This window comes from Equus asinus, chromosome 4, assembly GCF_041296235.1.
Source record: "Equus asinus isolate D_3611 breed Donkey chromosome 4, EquAss-T2T_v2, whole genome shotgun sequence".
NCBI classification, from domain to species: domain Eukaryota; kingdom Metazoa; phylum Chordata; class Mammalia; order Perissodactyla; family Equidae; genus Equus; species Equus asinus.
The window spans coordinates 49,409,278-49,429,310 of record NC_091793.1 but is presented as its reverse complement, the minus strand read 5'-3'; the positions used below and the strand labels follow the sequence as shown (position 1 = coordinate 49,429,310).

General features: G+C 35.4%; 1 protein-coding gene across 18 annotated transcripts in view; it reads right to left on the bottom strand.

Annotated features, from left to right (window-relative positions):
• PPFIA2 (PTPRF interacting protein alpha 2) overlaps positions 1-20,033 on the bottom strand; it is a 450,745-nt gene that overhangs the window by 361,759 nt on the left and 68,953 nt on the right. For 13 of the 18 annotated variants that reach the window (XM_070507223.1, XM_070507232.1, XM_070507225.1 and 10 more), the window contains one exon: positions 13,726-13,779. The exons of the other annotated variants lie outside the window; for them this stretch is intronic. In XM_070507223.1, coding sequence (XP_070363324.1) covers positions 13,726-13,779 — 54 coding nt within the window. The remainder of the gene's footprint in view (positions 1-13,725; positions 13,780-20,033) is intronic. 18 annotated transcript variants of the gene reach the window in all.

Sequence of the window (20,033 nt, the reverse complement as noted above, 5' to 3'; positions counted from 1 at the left end):
ATGCTTAGATCATTATTTTTTCTAATATATACAAATGTTATAAATTTCTCTCTAAGTGGAATTTTAACTGCCCCTTACAGGTTTCAACATGTAGTATTCAATATCATTGAATTAGGAGCCAGTCCCATGGCCGAGTGGTTAAGTTCACACACTCTGTTTCAGTGGCCCAGGGTTTCACCGGTTCCGATCCTGGGTGGGACCTAGCACCATTCACCAAGCCATGCTAAGGCATCGTCCCACATAGCAGAGCCAGAAGGACCTACAACTAGAATATACAACTAGGTACTTGGGGGATTTGGGGAGAAGAAGAAGAAGAAGAAAAAAAAAAGAAGAGTGGCAACTGGTGTTAGCTCAGGTGCCAATCTTTAAAAAAAAAATCATTGAATTAAAAGGTTTTTAATTTTCATTTTGAATTCTTCTCTGACCAATGAGTTAATTAGAAGTATATGTTATACTTTTTGAAAACTTCAGTACTTTCTATTTATCATTTTTTTAATTTCATTTTTGTATTAATTTTTACCTGAATTCTGCTTTTATAGAAAAACATTTTGCAGGATTTCAATTCTTTGAAATCTGTTGACTCTTCCTGTATGACCCATATTTGGTCAATTTTGAGAAATAAAGTGCAGGGTTCTCTATATATCACTAGCTCAAGCTTTGTTTTTCACATTGTTCAACTGATCATTATCGTTATAGATTTTATCTTCTTCTTCAGTCACATACAGAGAGAATTATTAAAATGTTCCACCATGGTTTAGTGCTTTTTTAATTCTCCTTTTATTTCTGTTAATTTTTGTTTTCTATATTTTAAGTGTATGCCATTAGGTGCATAAAAATTTAATATCTTCCTGATATACCAATTTTCTTATTGAAGTATTTCTCTTTTTATATTTAGTAATTTTTTTTCTAAAAAACTATACTTACTGCTATTTTGTAGCTGCATAGGCATTTTTTTTAGTTAGTATTATATGGTATATCTTTTCTATAATTTTAGCTTCAGTCTTTCTTTAATCTCATATTTAAAATATCTTTGTGTAAACAACCCATAGTTCTTAAAAATTCATTCAGACAATCTTTACCTCGAATTGACCATTTTTTTCCACTTACATTTAATGCAATTATTTATATACCTTTATTTAAAAGTTAGAATAGTGATGTTGGTTGTAATGTCAAATTTTAGTCAAATTCTTGGCATTTTAAAGAATGGTGATGTAAACAAAGTGAAATTCAGTGTTTCTGGATAGGCATACCAGAAAGATTTTTTAAAATTTTTCACAGAGAGAGATGTCTGTAGAAGAAGAATAGTCATTCATGAGGATTATCCATTTTAATCTGTGATAAAGGAAAGGAAAAGTAGAGAAAATAACTAGAACTTTCCACAAAACTTCCCACTGTACTTCAATAAAAATATAAATGGTTTTGGGGCTGGCCCCGTGGCCGAGTGGTTGGGTTCACGTACTCTGCTGCAGGTGGCCCAGTGTTTCGTTGGTTCGAATCCTGGGCGCGGACATGGCACTGCTCATCGGACCACGCTGAGGCAGCGTCCCACATGCCACAACTAGAAGGACCCACAACGAGAAATATACAACTATGTACTGGGAGGCTTTGGGGAGAAAAAGGGAAAAAAATAAAATCTTAAAAAAATATATATAAATGGTTTCTATGAGAAAAATATGAGAAAATCTGAAGAATTTGTTATGTAGCCACAAGATATTTCAGCAACTTTCACAGGACCTTGGTGAACTCTTTCAATCAAAGTTAATTTTTTAATATTTTAATGTTTCTGCTTTTCCTAGAATACTGATAATTAAATATACTTCAGTAGCTTCAAATATATTTTTGAAAAATAATTTGACAGCCTATCAAAATCTTTAGGCATATTCCTATTATGTGGTGTTCTTGAATCAACATAGATTTTAACTAAAAGTAAGAATTCTGCTGAATCTCAACTTTAACTTATTATGAATATATAATCAGATTCCATTTTAAAGTGCCTGTTGTGATTATAATCAACGTTAGGTGAAAAAAAGGATATGCACGCAATTTCAAGCATTCACATTTTGCTGATTCATGTTTCTCTTTCTGTGTGCATTTGAAACAGATTATCTAGTTATAGCAAGTTGTTCTCCTTCCAGATAAGTGTTCCTTCACACAGACACAAGTTCTTGGGCTTGGACTCGAGGGTGAGCAAGCCTAGGTATTGACCCCTGCCCCCTCTGGAGACCCAATGAAGGAAAGTGGAGGAACTCAAGCCAAAAGAAATTTGCTGTTTCTTACGCAGCCAAGCTTTGATGAACACTAATAGTGGAAAAGGGGCACATCGTCAGAAAACTAGCTCCTTTCTCATCTTGCCAAAGGAGATGGAGCATCACCTCACTGAGATCCCTGCAAAAGCAACAGCAGCAGCCCTGAATCTCTGCAAGTCCTGTGGCCTCAGGCTATGCTGTAGTTGCCCATCAGACCTCTCTTCTTAAAAGGCAAGTGGGGTGCAATCATGACTGCTTTCAGGAATGGCCAGGCAAGCATTGGCCAGTAGCCTAATCTCATTGAGGCTGAACAGGTGTTTAGCTGTTTAGCTACACAGGCACGTGGAGGAAATCTGGGGCTTCCTAGAAAACCATAACCCATACACACTTTTGAAAAAGATATCTAAAAGCCAGTTGTAATTTTATATTCTAAATAACTTAGGCAATTAAATTTAAACTGAGGGACAGTAAACAAGTTGCAGCAGCCGGTTTGGATGCCAGGGAAAGACCCTTGATTTCCTTCCATCCAGAATAAAGGTTTTAATTTAATGCAAGTTAGCTCTTCAAGACCTGGTTCAACATTTACCTCTCAAAACCAGACTTCAAAAACCCAGAAAAATAAAAACCAAATCCCCAAAACACACTTACCACGATTATCTCCATACAACATAAAAGTAATTATTTTATCTATACACTTTTTTTAACACTTGTTAATCATGTTTTACAAAGAAACAATTGCTAACCAGTTAGAGTGCAAAAATCAACAGGACTCAGTTGATATCTTTTATTTTTTCTAAAGTGCCTAGAATAGTACCAAGCACACAATAGGCATTTGTAATAGGCATTACAAATACACTTTCTAAATAAACCTTTATTTTTACTTTATATTTTTCACATTTTAATGGGCAATTATATGTGTAAAGCTGTATTTCTCCATCTTTTCAAATAAACATCCTCCAATTATAAGTATCTTTGATGAAGAATAAAAATAGTTCTACTTCATTGTGTTAGATAAGAACCAAGCTAACTAGATACAAGCTTCTTGTTTAGTCAAGAACTCGAGAGACTGAAAAACATGTCCTATTTTTTGTAGGAGGAAATACATATAAATATATGCTCATATATCTGTTATATGTTTTATATATATTTATACATATAAACACATACATATTTACAAATAAACAAATTTAAATACAATAAAAATAAATAGAAATAGAAAGGAAGGTAGGAACCAAAGGACAAAAATGCAAATATGTACAATGTCTTTGGTTGAAATTATATTACTATTTTGGACAAAGTTATGATAGGTATTTTGGGGAGCAAAGATAGGTAAATTAAAATAATTCTTATTTAACTTTATATGATCAGAAAACAGAATATATTAATATGTATTTCAATGTTTTATCATTATTATTACCAAAAACAGTATCTTTGCACTAATGTAAGTTCCTAATTTATTTTACTTATCATGTCCTTTTTCACTAACATATTGGTCTTCCCTCCAAAATTTTTCAAGTACCTTTTTAGAAATTAACAGTAAGTAAGAAGTAAGACTCTCTCTCCAAGGAGGATTTGTTTCAACGCTCTGAGCTTCTCAAATACCTTGACCTATACTGGAGAAATCATTTCTAAAATGTTTCTTATCACATTTATCATCAGTGCAACAATGTGCTGAAAGATCTCAGCAACACCTCCCACAGTCAGTGTTACTCCAAACCCAACTTTCAGGTGTTAGCCCATAATTCCTCTCTTTCTTCCCTTTCGTATTTAACATAATTTAAACTTTTAAATATAGGAAATCACATTATAGTGTGCCCTCTAATTTAAGGTTTTTGACTGTGCTGAAATATAGATGCTTAAATAGCTGTAATCAGTAATGCTTTAATGAGAGGAAATTACCTAACATGGAAATCTTGGTATCAAGTATGCTAATCATCACGTTTCTCTCATGATAAAATTCCTGCACACGAACTATCTTTTATTATTTTGGTTACATATTCATGCTACCAATATTTAAGCACCTATTCTGACAAGTTGAAAATATTAATTATAAATGAATTAATTAATTACAATGAAGTTGACTCCTTTTTTCCTATCCCCTATCTACTGGCATCCACCCACCTCCTAAGGAGGACACATCCTTTGTGGTTCACTGAATGACTGGGTTTGGGGTGATTTAAAAATAATTTGCATAGACGATTGCTCTTCCTTTTCCTGCGAAAATATACAATCTAAGCCAGTTCTTTGCAATGATCCTACGTTATTTAACAAAGACTTTCATTTGTATAACAATTACAAGGGAGGACATTAACAGGGAACATGTACATACCAGGCACTATTTGAAGCAATCTGTGTGTGGTAACTGATTAAATAAAACCACCTTGTGAAATTTCAGTTGTACATTATTGTTTTTCACTAGTGTTGTAGGTGCACCCCTTCACCCTTTGTGCCCACCCCCCCACCCCACTTTTCCAGTGGTAGCCACTAATCTGTTCTCTTTGTCTACATTTTTAAATTCCTCATATGAGTAGAGTCATACAGAGATTGTCCTTCTCTATCTGGCTTATTTCACTTAACATAATTCCCTCAAGATCCATCGTTGTTGTTGCAAATGGGACGATCTTGTTCTTTTTTACAGCTGAGTAGTATTCCATTGTGTGTGTATATGTATATATATACATATACACACACCATATCTTCTTTATCCAATCATCAGTTGATGGGCACTTAGGTTGCTTCCACGTCTTGGTTATTGTAAATAATGCTGCAATGAACGTTTGGGTGCATGGGACTTTTGGAATTGCTGACTTCAAGCTCTTTGGATAGATACCCAGTAGTTGGATAGTTGGATCATATGGTAATTCTATTTTTAATTTTTTGAGGAATCTCCATACTGTTTTCCATAGTGGCTGCACCGGTTTGCATTCCCACCAGCAGTGTATGAGGGTTCCTTTTTCTCCACAACTTCTCCAATGCTTGTTACTATTTGTTTTGGTTATTTTTGTCATTCTAATGGGTGTAAGGTGATATCTTAGTGTAGTTTTCATTTGCATTTCCCTGATAATCAGCGATGATGAACATCTTTTCATGTGTCTATTGGCCATCCATATATCTTTGGAGAAATGTCTGTTCACGTCTCCTGCCCATTTTTTGATCAGTTTGTTTGATTTTTTGTTGGTGAGTTGTGTGAGTTCTTTGTATATTATGGATATTAACCCTTTGTTGGATGTATGACTTGCAAATATTTATTCCCAGTTAGTGGGTTGTTTTTTTCTTTCAATCCTGTTTTCCTTTGCCGTGAAGAAGCTCTTTAGTCTGATGAAGTCCCATTTGTTTATTCTTTCTATTGTTTCCCTTGTCTGAGAAGATATGGTGTGATTGGACTTACATTTTAAGAAATGTATCCTACTAGGTTCACTGAGGATGGCCATGTGAGAAAGGATGGTGGCTTTGATCAGGGTGGTAGTTTTGGAGGGGTAGTGAGGAATTGGTTGGATTCTGGATCAATTACAAAGATAGAACCTACAGGATGACTCTAAGGTTTTGACTTTTAGAAACAGTAGCATGAAATAGCTGCTAACCAATATAGGGAAAATTTGTGGAGAGTGACAGAGAAGATCAGAAGCTCAGTTTTTAACTTGTTACACTTTAAATTTGTAGTGGATATTTAAGTCGATATGCCAAATATTTTGTTGGATACATAAGTCTGAAGTTCAGGGAGCGATCCAGTCTAGAGATGTAAATTATTCAGTTATCAGTGTCTAGATGGCACTTAAGGTGTCAAATAGGTTGGGATTATCAAGGGAATGAAGGTAGGTAAGAAAGATTGCAGGGACCACATAAATGATCCATCCAACACTGGCCTCAGTTCCTTGACGTCATCAGTTCCAATGAGTATCATTCCCTCTGTACTTTGCTGGTTTCCACCACTGCCACCTGGATCTTATTAGCACCTGGAAATGTTTTCATCCTGAAATGCTTAAATCAAGCATCCTACTCTCTCACTATAATCTTCTATCCTTCTTCCTACACCCACTACACCTGTTTTTAAAATTTATTGGCACCCTTGAATCCTCTGCTTCATCAGTCTCTTCCTATCTTCACTGCAATTCATATTCAACTTAGACTTCATGACATTCTTACTAATACTCTCAGTTATCTTGCCCCATTGGCCTTCCATATCAATGGTCTGGCATAAGAATAACCTGAAATCAAAATGGCTGTAGGTATTCTCCCCTCCCACACTTGAGCCACAGAGCACTGTTGGAGGAAAAAGAAAATACACCTTTCAGTCATTTATAACCACTACAAATTCAATGCCTATAACCACAAGTAGAGCCCTAACACTTTCCACTAACCCATCTATGGTTTACATAGTTCTTCCACAATCCATAATGGCTAGATAAGTCTTCTCCATATTCCTGAAATATCTTATCCAATCATCTCCTCTGCCACTGTCAGCTAATTAGCTCCTTTTTACTTCATGGGGAAAATAGAAGCCATTAAATAGAAACTCTATCAATTTCAAAAGACCTCCACCTATAAATACGTTTGCATCAGCTTCCATCCTTTCTTTCTATCCTCATTTCATATTTGAAGACACATTGCTCTTTCTATATAACATTCCTGGAGTCCATTCTTTTCTGCCTCATCTAGTGCTCTATCAATTTACTTCTCTTTCCTCAGTAAATTTTCCTCCCTCTCTATGTGCTTTCCATATGTTTCAACACACTCAAATTTTCTCTCTTAAAATAATGGTCTCACAACCTCATATCCTATAGTGAAGGCTATTATCCCTTCACACTTCCTTCATAATCGAGTTCTTTTAAATTGTTTACCCACTACACCCAATTCTTATCTTCCATTTAACCTTTCAGGCCACTGACACTTGATTCTACCTGAGCTACTTCACTAAAATTATTCTTATCTAGATTACTCTTTATCTCGTTGCTAAATTTCAGTGAGCACTCTGTTCTTTAACTCTCAACATCATGAAACTGCTACAAACCCTTTGCACCACGCTCTCTTGACCTTGGCATTTATGGTTCCACACCTTCCTGGTATTCCTTCCTTGTACCCATTTCTATTTTGTCTTTTTTAGGCATATTCTTCCTCAGATATTTCCCTTTCCTCTGATCTTAAATGTGTTTCTTCTTCAGGGCTTTATTCTGAACTCTCTTATCTTCTCACTCAGAATACATTTTGGGGGGAGGATTTCATTAACTCCAATAGCTTCAATTAACTAGTCTACATGTTCAAATCCAGGGCTATAAATGAGATCTCACCTTTAAATTCCAAAATCCTACATGTATTCCCAACTCTGTCAGTCAAATTTAATGTCTCCAACCTGAACTCATCATCTTCGCTCCACAAATGCTCCACCTTGGGGGATTTTTGTCTTTATGTATGGTACCTTCATCCGCTCAATTGCCAAACCAGAAAGTTCAAAAGTCAGCCCTGACTTCTCAACAAGTCTCATTCTCCTCTCTCCAAACAACCACCTACTCTAGTGTTTCACTGTCTTTAATATCTCACGAATCAGCCCATTCTTCCCCATTCTCACTGTCACTCTATAGGCTCATATTAATCATTTAGTGCTTCACTCAAAATAAGATGTTGACTTTCTCCTGAGATATTGCCCTCAATTAGGTTTATGATACAATAGGGTAGACAAGAAAAAACAAAAAGTCACCATTATCATTTTCATCATACCTCCTTTTTTAAGAAACTTTTTTTTTTTTGGAAGATAAGCCCTGAGCTAATATCTGCTGTCAATCCTCCTATTTTTGCTGAGGAAGACTGGCCCTGAGCTAACATCCGTGCCCATCTTCCTCTACTTTGTATATGGGATGCCTGCCACAGCATGGCTTGGCAAGTGGTGAGCAGGTCTGCACCCAGGATCCAAACCCGGGAACCCTGAGCCACTGAAGAGGAATGTGCGAACTTAACCGCTGTGCCACCAGGCTGGCCCCTCATTATCTCTCTTTTGATTGAATATAAGATCCTTTTCACTGGTCTCCTTGCTTTAGCCTTTTCTCTAAATCACTCTCCAACCAGAGCTAAGAAAATGTTTCTACAGGAGAGAGCTGATAAGTGATATCCTGTTTAAAGACTTGAGTGGTTCCTCATGGTACTTAGTATAGAGGATAAATTCCTTCCATGAAATTTCTCATGATCTTGCCCTGGCTTAACTTGCTGCTTTCTATCTCACCACTACCTCCCACTCTCCAGCTTATTTCCTACTCCAGCCACACTAAGTTATTTTCTCATTTTGTGACATACGCAGATGCTGTTTCCTCTGTAAAAATGCATGCCCCACATTCCTCAGTTGGCAAACTTCAACTCATCCTACAATTATCAAATTAGGTATTATTTCCTTCTACTTACTTTCCTTGATTCTCCAGCCCCATTTCATTCCCACCAATTGGATTATGTGATCTTCTTACTTACTTTCATCTCATGCTGTGCTTACATTATATTACAGATGGTTTTTACCAACCTGGCTACTCCACTATAAGATTCTGAAATAAGAAATGGTATTGTCTTTCACTGTTTCTCCAAAACCTATGCAAATGTCTAGCACATAATATACACTCAAATATACACTGAATTCTGAATAATCCAAAGGGAGAATTAAAGTAAGTAAAATAGTAATATAATGTTCAGATTGAAAGAAATTAAATTAGATCACAATTCAGATTCACATATTTTATTCCCTTATCTTTTGAAGGAAGTAAGTAGAACATTGGCATTTTTTAAATAATCAAATTAAAATCAGTTTTGGAGACTTTTACATTTGAGACCATTTACGATTTGAAAAATATATAACCCAGTCCAAACAGCACCCACAGGAAATTGAACTTGTTTTAAATTCTGTGGAGTGTTTACCTAAATTGTTAAGAACCATCAGGAAGACCATTAAAACGAGAACAGAAAGTACAAAAATATGGAATGTACAATTCTGATTCCTCACTGGGGAAAAAATTAATAGAGCTGGAGGATGTTCAGGACAACGTGCATATCAAGGCCAAGGATATGGATTAGATGGGTCTTCATTTATTCACCACACTTTAGAAATAAAGAGAACCATTAGCGTTTGGATAAAGGAAACAGAACGGTTAAACATACTAAGTTCTAGAAGAATTAAATGTATGGATCTTATTACTTCACGATAACAAATAGAAAGACAAGGAAGGAACAGAATAGCCCCAGCAGCATTCTTGCTGTAGGTTCTGGATGAGATGATGAGGTGGACTTAATTCAAACACCCATTATCACACTGAAATATCACGAGACTTCCACATTTGATCAATGCACGTGACAGTGAAATAGGTTCAGGAATTATTTCATGTAGTCTAGGATTTGGCCCACATTGCTTGTTATTAAATTTTGTGTGTATTGATCCTTAAAAAGAATCGGAAATGATAAGAAAGTAAATAGCTAGTTAATAATCAGAACATTTCTTAAACCGAATTACAAAGGGAAACTCCCTTCATTGTGTATGTTAGTCGACTTGGGTCTACATCACCAAACTTAACTTCTGTGGCCAAATTGAGCTACTAAATCCACCCGGAGACTTCACCCCAGCCTGCAGTCTAGGACAAACCCTGGCTCCAGGCGAGAGGCTGGCCAGCACCTCTGTGTCACTGGCTCATGAGCTCAAGATGTGACGGTAATCCCTTACACTACAGGTACCACGTCAATCTGCCTGTCCACAGCTCTCCAGATACAGGTACGGCTGTATAAGAGTGTTCATGTTTTGTTCTCCAGTTCTTCAACGTCCAAAATTCTTCTGGCCTTGGGAAGCTGAGTTGCTTAGACTTTACCCAGTCCTTCCTAAATGTTGGCTGACAATTTGATCACCTGGGGCACCCCTGATACCTTACCATTCACAATGATTTGTGGTTATTTTGTGGCTTTTTTTGGGCAGGGGGGTTGGTTTTTTTGGTGAGGAAGATTGGCCCTAAGCTAAGATCTGTAGCTGATCTTCCTCTATTTTGTAGGTAGGATGCCACCACAGCATGGCTTGATAAGTAGTGTGTTGGTCCACACCAGGAATCCAAACCTGCGAACCCCGGGCCGCCAAAGCTGAGTGTGCAAACTTAAGTACTATGCCACTGGGCCGACCCCACCATTCACAAGTTTTTCACACTTGAATATTGCTAATATTTAAAATTTAAAACACTATGGCAAAATGGTATCTAAAAAAGCACTATTTAACTCAATGATATTTTACCCTTTAGATTTTAATTATCTATTTTCTCTGCCTTTATTTTTATATGTAAATAAATGCTATGTTTTTAAACTGGAGGGTAATCTGTGATCCAGTTTTTATGAGTGAAAAACACATACTGAATATAGATATCTCTGATATAATTTTTCAGACAATTTTAAGCTAACATTTAACAGATAATATTTTTCTCAATAATAGAAGAGTTTATTTTCTAAGATAACCATGTTATTTAGAAAAATCTGCAAGTTCTATTTCACACAGCAACTAATTTCCAGTTTCTCAATTTAAAAACATGCTTCTTGAAATTCTTTTCAAAAGAAAACCAGTATAAAATTTCTTGAATTGCCCCATGAAAATCATGAATGAATGATTCTCTCTTTCATTAGCATTAAAACTGAGACTACCTGAATTTTCAAAAAGAACCTACTTAACAGTTATTGTTAAAAATATTAATACATGCCATATTGCTGGAGTTCCTCTAATTTACTCTTACCACATATGCAAATTTATTTATACTGACATTTGCAAATTTGATACTTTTTATACAAGCTTGCTATTTGAAAAAATGCAAAATTTACTTTTTTACTAATGCTTCAGAAATAATACTTATTTCTACTCACAGGAAAATTTGCAGTTTTTAAATATACCACTTACATTTAAGGATGTATCTGAGATTTCTCTTATACTAGTAAAGAAATTTCTCCACAACTATGCATCCTTGTGAGAGATCATTCACTCAGCACTCTATATATTCTGTTCAATGAGTACAAATTATAGGAGCTTGAGTTGCTTACCAATGAAAATTTCATCATAGAATGGGTTTAGTAATACATTATAAACATTTATATAAAAGACACGACTTTAGAAATGGATAACAGTATTTAGATGATCTATTAGAAAGATTTTTTTGGGGGGTGGGGCAAGGAAGATTGGTCCTGAGCTAACATCTGTTGCCAGTCTTCCTCTTTTTACTTCAGGAAGATTGTCCCTGAAGCTAGTAACTGTGACAAGATACCTCTATTTTATATGTGGGATGCAGCCACAGCATGGCTTGATGAGCAGGGTATAGGTCCGTGCCCAGGATCGAAATCTTCAAACCCTGGGCTGCTGAAGCGGAGCATGCAAACTTAACCACTATGCCACTGGACCAGCCCCACAAAGACACGTTTTAGAGGAAAGAAAAATAATATAAAATTTCAATGTATTTAGGTTAAGTGTAATTTAATCTGACTTTCATTTTTCTAACTTGGGGAAAAATCTTACTCTTAAATGACTGAAGTAACTTTAGATACTATTACCATTTCACCTTCATACTTAGATTACTGTATATTAAGCTTTAGAACTAAAAAAATGATTTGGTTACATAGCTCCTGGTAATATGCTCTAGATAGCTCTTTAACAATAGAAACACTATATTTATGTGTACTCTTAATCCCCCAGATTGCCTAAGCTCTTATGTATGCTGAAATTTGCATGGTGTTTTTCACTCTAAGAAAAGTTAAAAAATGAGCACAAGCACTGAACTTCAGAAAACGTAGGTAGCCGTATAAAATACCCATTATCATGGTAGGGCATGACCAAGAGAGAACCTCTATATTCATAATATTATAAATTATATATATGTACATTATATATATGTAATATACACATGTATATATGTAAATTATATATGCAATATATATAATATATTGTATATACTTCACTTTTAGCAACCGGGAATGAAGTTGATTAAGTCTGCCTTCAGGAAACCATCTTTCCTTTCTGTGAATTTTTTCCCCTGCAAGGGGTTTCTTTCAACAACTAGGTTTTATGTCCACTTACTCCTCCATGTTTGGAAACATGCTTTCTTGAAAGGATATGATAAACTATTTTATTTTAACACATAAATAATGGATAAGAGTTTTATTGCCACTTGTAGAAGAGAAGTGTTCTGTTTTGAACAAGGTAAAAATCTTTTAAAACCAACTGATCTCTAATTGTAGAATTCTTTCAGGAATCAGTGGACAGGCGAGGGAAGTATTTTGAGGAAAATGGATTTACTCTTCTAATAAAAGTTAAATGCTGTGTACAAACACTGTGCAAGGCAGCAGGGTGGAATTACATCACATGAGCAGTCACCTACACTGCTTTCATATAGGGCTGGCCATAAATCCTGTCCCTGTGTACTTGCTAGGCTGACTTACATTTGATTTTGTTTTATGCTGCAATGTAATAGGTCCAGGGACTAAATATAAGGAACTATCTGAAGACAATCCTTTTTCCTCAAATAAATTCAGACAATAAAAATAAAAGGAAAAGAAGGAATTAAAATATTGTATGTTGTTTAATCTAGTTTAGGAGCAAGTTGATGAAGATTGGACAACATCATGAGACAGGAGAGAAGGACCTACAATTGAAAGTTATCTTTTTAACACCTCGCTGGTGGCTGGTGTTTTAATGTAATTATGTACTTCACCTAGATGCCTAGGTGAAGTGTAGCTAAAAATTGATAACGTTGGGTTCTGTGTGTTCCACATTAAACCTCACAGTGCCAAGTGAAAAGCAAACAGTGATAAAAATTTACGCATTGACTCTCTGCTGAAATAAATTGAATCTTATTACTTTATATCATACGCCATGAGCTCTTGTTTCTACTTCAAACATCAAACCACAGAAATGTTATTTTAATCATTTTCTGAAATAAGACATCACAGAAAGGACTAAAATGTTTCAATACTAGACTATCAAACTCTTCTTATTGTTTAAAAATGACAATCTTTTAAAACTTAAGAACATTTTCTCTAATTTTCTAGAAGCTTCCTGAGTAATGTAGGAAAGAAACAGCAATATCAAGAATCAATACTGTTGATAAAATGGGCTAATAAAATAATTTTTTTCAGTAACTAGAAAACATATTGTAACCCAAATCATACACTCACATTTAGAATGGTAATTCTCAAGTTCCAAAAGGTTTTAACTTTTGGGATAGTCCATTAACATGACATTTAGTATGTACATATTCTGATGAAACGTTTATTCTTATTTGAAGAGTCAATACATGGAGATGAATTTTATGAGTTATTAAAACTTTTTAAAACACCAAATGACACCTCAAAGCAAGTTTACACTTTTGCATTGGCTAAACAATAGCTATATATTTCAAAAAGTTACCTACAAGACAAATTGTATACAAGCAACTCTCTGATGATCTGGTGTGTACATAATTCAATTTGCCAATAGTTAAATTTAATGAAGAATCTAACTTACCGGTGGATCAGCCCCCTTAGAACCAGTCAGCCCTCCTGTTAGGGAGTCGATATCCTGAAAAGGGGAGAGGTGTTGATTGTAAAATGCTACTCAACAGCATGGAGAATTTCCCAGTCCCACAGTGTAATATTTTGTTTAGCTACAAACTTAGGGCACTCAGCTACATTTGTCTTGTTTTGTTTTAGACAATCTTGCATGCTGTAATGCTATACAAATAGCCTGTGTCTAAAAATCTAGTTATTCTCTCCAACTCTGTGAAATCATAAAAAGAAAAAATATAAACAGATTAATTATTCTCCAAATATGAAAAGAAAATGGCTCTAGGTGGGAAAGTAGATGTTTTGATCTCTAAGGAGCTGAAGTGAAGGCAGAACACACAAAAAAAGGAAATTTATTGAAACTGCAACTTAACATATTATTTGCAAGAATATTAATCCTATGAAAAATGCTTGAGCTACAAAAATTTTATCTGTAGTCCTCTCTATTACTACACATAGAAGATGAAAATATTTAAACAGATATGGCGAGATTAGCTATTCTTTTAAAAAGCCCGATTTCTAACCTCACATCAGTAACCACAGAAGATCACACCTGAGTAGTGATTATAATTGTCAAAGGTATCGTAAATTGAGAAATGGGTGATGCTGTGACAAACTGGAGAGCATGTGCCCTGCCTACAAGGACAACTACAGCTCAGCCATAATTATCAGTTGTAGGCCTTTGGTTCCGGGGTTACTAATCATAAGATTTTTTCCAAAAAAGCTAGAATTTCAGGTTTTTAAGTAAAATTTCTCAGGATTCTAACGTTCTGCAACTGTATTAATTTTTAAATCATCTCCCCAAATGAAAAAAGCAAGAACTGTCTGCTCAAAGGCTGCTGGATAGGAGTTTGGGGTTACATTGAAGAGATGCATTTTGGTAAAAAGTTTCTTTCTTGTGACCCTGGTCACTTCTTATCTGTTTGTATCTAGTTGAAAGGATAGGAATGAAGAACCTGCGAAAATATAGTCGCAGAAAAAACCAACGATGAAAGATAACTGCGTCAAGATTGAAGGTAAAGAAAATTAAATACCTATGATCAGAGGAACAGCCAACACCTTGACATCATTACAAACATGTCTGCTACACATTCACTTAGGATTTAATCACATCATGATTCCCTGTATCTCAAAAATGGAATCTTAACAACAAATATGGGGCTAAAATGAGCACATGTAGGAAATATCAAAGGCAGGACAGGGGAGAAGGAAGGGATGGGGTGATGACAGTTTCCTTCTGAAGATGCTGCCCTTGAACAGGAACTCAGTGGGTGATAAATTTCTAGGTGCATATTTTATTAAGGGCCACAAATGATAAGGCAAACATAAGGAATGTATGCCAAGAAAATTATTAAGTTGTCTTCTCTGAAGTGGATATATTACAGGTAATAATTTTCCCTATCCTGTATCCCTTTAAGAAACGACTTCTTCTCCTCCACCATTCAAGCTCTTTAAAGCTTGTAAAAATTGCTTCAAACGTTGTAGGAGGCTGCCTGAGAAGTAAGGCAATATAGATTCCGGAAGATATAAAGGTAGGGTCTAAGTCTTGATTCTATCATTTGAGCAATGTTTGAAACTAGATGTTCTTCCCACCTGCCAATTTAAGATAAGTTTCTGGCTCTTGAAAACTGAAAAATTCTAATTAACATGTCTGCATTGTTGATTCTATTTGTAAAAGGCCTCCCTCCCCATCCTGTTGAAATTCTTTATTCTAACACCATGCACACTGTAAGCAATCAATCCACCTAAATTATTTGATCTTACATGTTCTTTAACATTCCCGTTAAGTCATCGAAGTAACTTATGTCCTTCCATAATAAAAGTAAAGCATGAAACATATTTTTAAATTAGCAAACAAAATTAACATTCCTCTTGAATCCAAAGATAAAATATAATTTTCAAAATTGTTTTAGAATTTTATGAAATGAACTGACAACATTAGATAGTAAAATGGCTAAACTATTAGATTAACAGAAAATAAACACACAGCCTATTGCACTGTTTGATCATACTCCTGTTGTGACCATGACAAAAAAGAAGTTCTATTCATGTGAAAAGTTATTCCCAAGTACATTTAAAATGAAAGAAAATGATGTTAAGTACATTTTGAGATAATACATTCCTTCTTAATAGAAAGCCATATAAATTACATTAATAAGAGAAATTTCTGATGGTATCAGAGAGATAACAGAGAAACTGACTCAGAGTGAAAGCATTTTAGCAATTTAGTTAATGCATTTGTCATATTTTTAAAAGTTCTATCATGAGCATTTCTTGCTATTCTAGATAAGTTGAGCCAATTCTCAGATTTCTAAAATTTTATGTCTTCCATAATGGTCATGGTCTTGAGAAAAATAAAGCACTAGTACAGTTTAGAAGATGAATGCAAAAGGCATTGACATTTACGATTTCTAACATGTTGGATTAAAGCAAATTATGAACTCATGGCTCTAACCAGCATACAGATGTACACTCCTATTCCATCTAGCCATTTAATTTAAAAAATTTTTTTTGAGAATGTGTTCTATTTTGAGTATAAATTGAAAAAGAGTGTCCTACTTGGACAGACGCCTAAGTTAAACATGGCTTATCTATCACTTGATGCAAAAGAAATTTTTCAGGTGTGAATAATGAGCTTAAGTGTGCATGAATGCATTTATGTGGCAAAATTAATAGGTGAAATAAATAAATCCTTTGAGGGACTCTAAATATAACTAAAAATGAGTCAATCTCTTTAATGGTTATTGAATATTTTATCTACAAAATATAACTGAAATCCTTCACAAATCTGCCTATCTTGTTTTTTAAATGTATTTCATATAGATAACAACAAAAGGGGACATCAAAAAGTAAAAACATTGATTTCCTAGAAAGTTTTTTAGCTTTCTATTGTAATAATGTTATTTGTTTGGTTAAAATATTGAAAACAAACTTTGAGTTTTTACTAGGTTATGGAATTTATTTAACTATGTTATATACCATATTATTTCAGATTTAATAGCTAATAAAATAGCTATTACTTACCAAACATTACTATGTGCCAGGTATATTACTTTATAACAGCCTTGTAAAGTAGTTATTTCTTCTCCACTTAGGAAGTTAAAAAGCTTACATAACTTACCCAATATCACATAGTTATTAAGAAGCGGGGTTACAAAACATATTGTATGATTCCAAATCTGTATTTTTAATACCAGTTGTAGAACAGCTTCCCCCTGGCATCCTGGGGACCTCACACGTATCCTCACAGGCCACGTAGGTAAGGCTAAACGATAGGCTGGCTTATGTCTTGGTGGAACATCCTCTGAGCCTCCCACGTACGTGACAAGGCAGGCAGTATCATGAAGAGCTTCCACATGGCTGCTTCTTGCTCACCTCCCTGGCACCAATGAGGCATGGAACTTTCTATCGCACTCTTTCCTGCCCCAGATCCATCTGCAGGCTGTGAAACTGCTTAGGTGCAGTATGGAATTGGCTTCTTCCCCAACACAGCACTCTTGAACGTCTGTCATCTGGTCTATCCAGTTCAGTGCTGTCCTGTGGAACTAGGGATCAGGGCCAGGACTAGAGTGAGGCAAGTGACATGTCTATGGTGCAAAATTTAGGGAGACATTCATTCTCAGGGTCATGCAAGTGCTGACCCTGAACTTACAGGCTACTGAGAGCAAGTGTCTCCTTAAATTGTGTGCCCTAGGTACCTCATTCTTAGATTTCTGTAAGAGCAGTGTTGGCACTTGCACAACCCTGGGGGCAAGTGACTCCTTAAACTTTGTGCTCTAAGTACCTTACTTGTCTCATCCTAGTCCTGACCCTTTCTAGGGACGGGGAAAGCTAACACCATGCTGCTTTTATTTATGCTGTGAATGTAATGAACTCTAAATCCATTTGGACTCATTGTCTCTTTCCCAGTCAAATCTCTAGAAGTGCGGGAAGACAGCCTGGCACCTGCCCTAAAGCTGCTGTTCAGGGACTACTTGCTGCTTAACGCCAGTATTACATAGCCTTCATTATATGGGTTGCCATCATCTACACAGAACAAAATTTTAAAAAGATCTATTAATTGTATAATCAACTTTATCTCTTAAAAAAAATGTCAAGTAATGAAAGTCTCACTTCTCTCTTCAAGGTGTCCAATACGTAAGAGATCATTAGCCCGTTCTTGACACAAGCTGCATAGAGTTAGCCTATTTTAATATTGGAAACCTCTGTTCCTCGAATAGAAACCAGTCAAGCCAAGGCTGGCCCATGAATCAGCAGTGTTAAGGCTTGGGAAGGTTGTACCACAGATGTGGTGAGGCATCCACGTCAGAGCTCTAAGTTGCATGAGATTTGAGGGCATCCTGGAGCATGTGTATCACCTCAGCGCAGGTTTAAAACAAACTCCACATTTGTACTGCACTGATGCTGTTGGTTGACCAACTGCATCCCCTCTACATGGTCCCCCGCCGCAAGAGTTGATATATTTTTTCCCTTTAAAGACACTGAATGATGGAGCTCCAGGGATTAATCATGTTGTTTTCAGCGCAATTCATTAAGGTTAGATGTTGTAAGTCCTGCTTCCTCCGTGTGAAGATGGGAAAAAGAAGGATATTGGGATTTGAGGTCTCCCTCAGGGCTATTCCTAGATCCTTATTTTGATCTCTAAAAAGTAGGATCAGTTATTATGGTCAAAGAAAAGATGTTAAAATAGTTTTGGTATTAAATACATTAAAAATGAAGAAAAAATTCTAGTAAGGTGAATTTAACATTGCACGTGCCATACGACCCAGAACATCTTAAAACCTGATAGTTACATTTAAAGCTAGTATCAAGTTTTACTCTTCCAAAAGGTCATTTTGTATAATATGAAAATACCTAGAACATTATGATATTGTTACCAACTATGAGTATTTTAAAATTTTAGATTTATAATTTGGGGCTATTTTAGAAATTCTTTGGGGAAAGTGATTACATTTCAATATAGAATACATTTTAGTGCATTAAACACTTTATTGAAAAATGTATCAATGTAGTAAAATCAATATGAAATAGTAAAATGTCAACAGTTTTTATTTAATGATTATATTTAAAATTTGCTTCAAGGTCTTTAAAATCATTTGATGAGGTATTTTAAGTTTATAGAGAAGTTCAAAAAGTTCATATATTCAAAATATCACCCCTTTTATGGAAAAATTCCTCAACACATTCCTCATCTCCTGTTTTCTCTTGATGCAGACTTTTGTCTCCACCATATCACTGCAACCCCTCTTCCCAAGGTTGCCATGACATCTAGTTCACCAAATCCAATTCTTAGTGTTCTCTCATCATTTTTCTTGATCTCTAAGGCACATTTGACACAGTTGACCTTTCTATCCTCCTTGAAATACATTTTTCTCTTGGTTTCCATTTAGTTTCACCCTCTATATGATTTTATTGAGTACTGTGACTTTAAATATCATGCATGTTGATGAATTCTGAATTTACATCTTCATCCTCAATTTATCCTCTGAGATCCACACTGCCAACTCCAAACTCCACTTGGGTGTGTTATAGGCATCTAGAACTTAATAATACAAAATCAACCTTGATTTCTACCTCAATTCCTCCCCCAAATTAAGTTCCTGTCCCAGTGCTCTCCATCTTGACATCACCATTCACCCAGTTGCTCAAGTCCAAATTCATCAGCAAATCCTGCCAATCCTATCTTAAAAATATGGCTTGACAAATATAGAATCGTTATGTTGTGCACCCGAAACTAATATAATGTTAATATGTCAGTTATATCTCAATTAAATAAATATGGCTTGAATCTGATTATTCCACACCACCCACATCCCTACCATACTAATCCCTTGGACTACATCAGCAAAATTTCTCCCCTGGACTAAAGAAACAGCTTCCTAACTGTTGTCCCTGCATCTATTCTTTTCTCCCCCTTCCCCACATTCTCCATACAGCATTCAGAAGTATCTATTCAAAATGCAAGTTAGATAGCCATTCTGACCCACATGAGGTGACACCTCATTGTGGTTTTGATTTGCATTTCCCTGGTGATTAGTGATGCTGAGCATCTTTTCATGTATCTGTGAGTCATCTGTATGTTTTCTTTGGAAAAATGTCTATTCAATTCCCCTGCCCATTTTCTCATTGGATTGTTTACTTTTTTACATTGAGTTGTATGAGTTCTTTATATACTTTGGATATTAACCCCTTATTGGATATATCATTTTCAAATATCTTCTCCAATTCAGTAGGTTGCCTTTTACTTTTGTTGATGATGGTTTCCCTTGC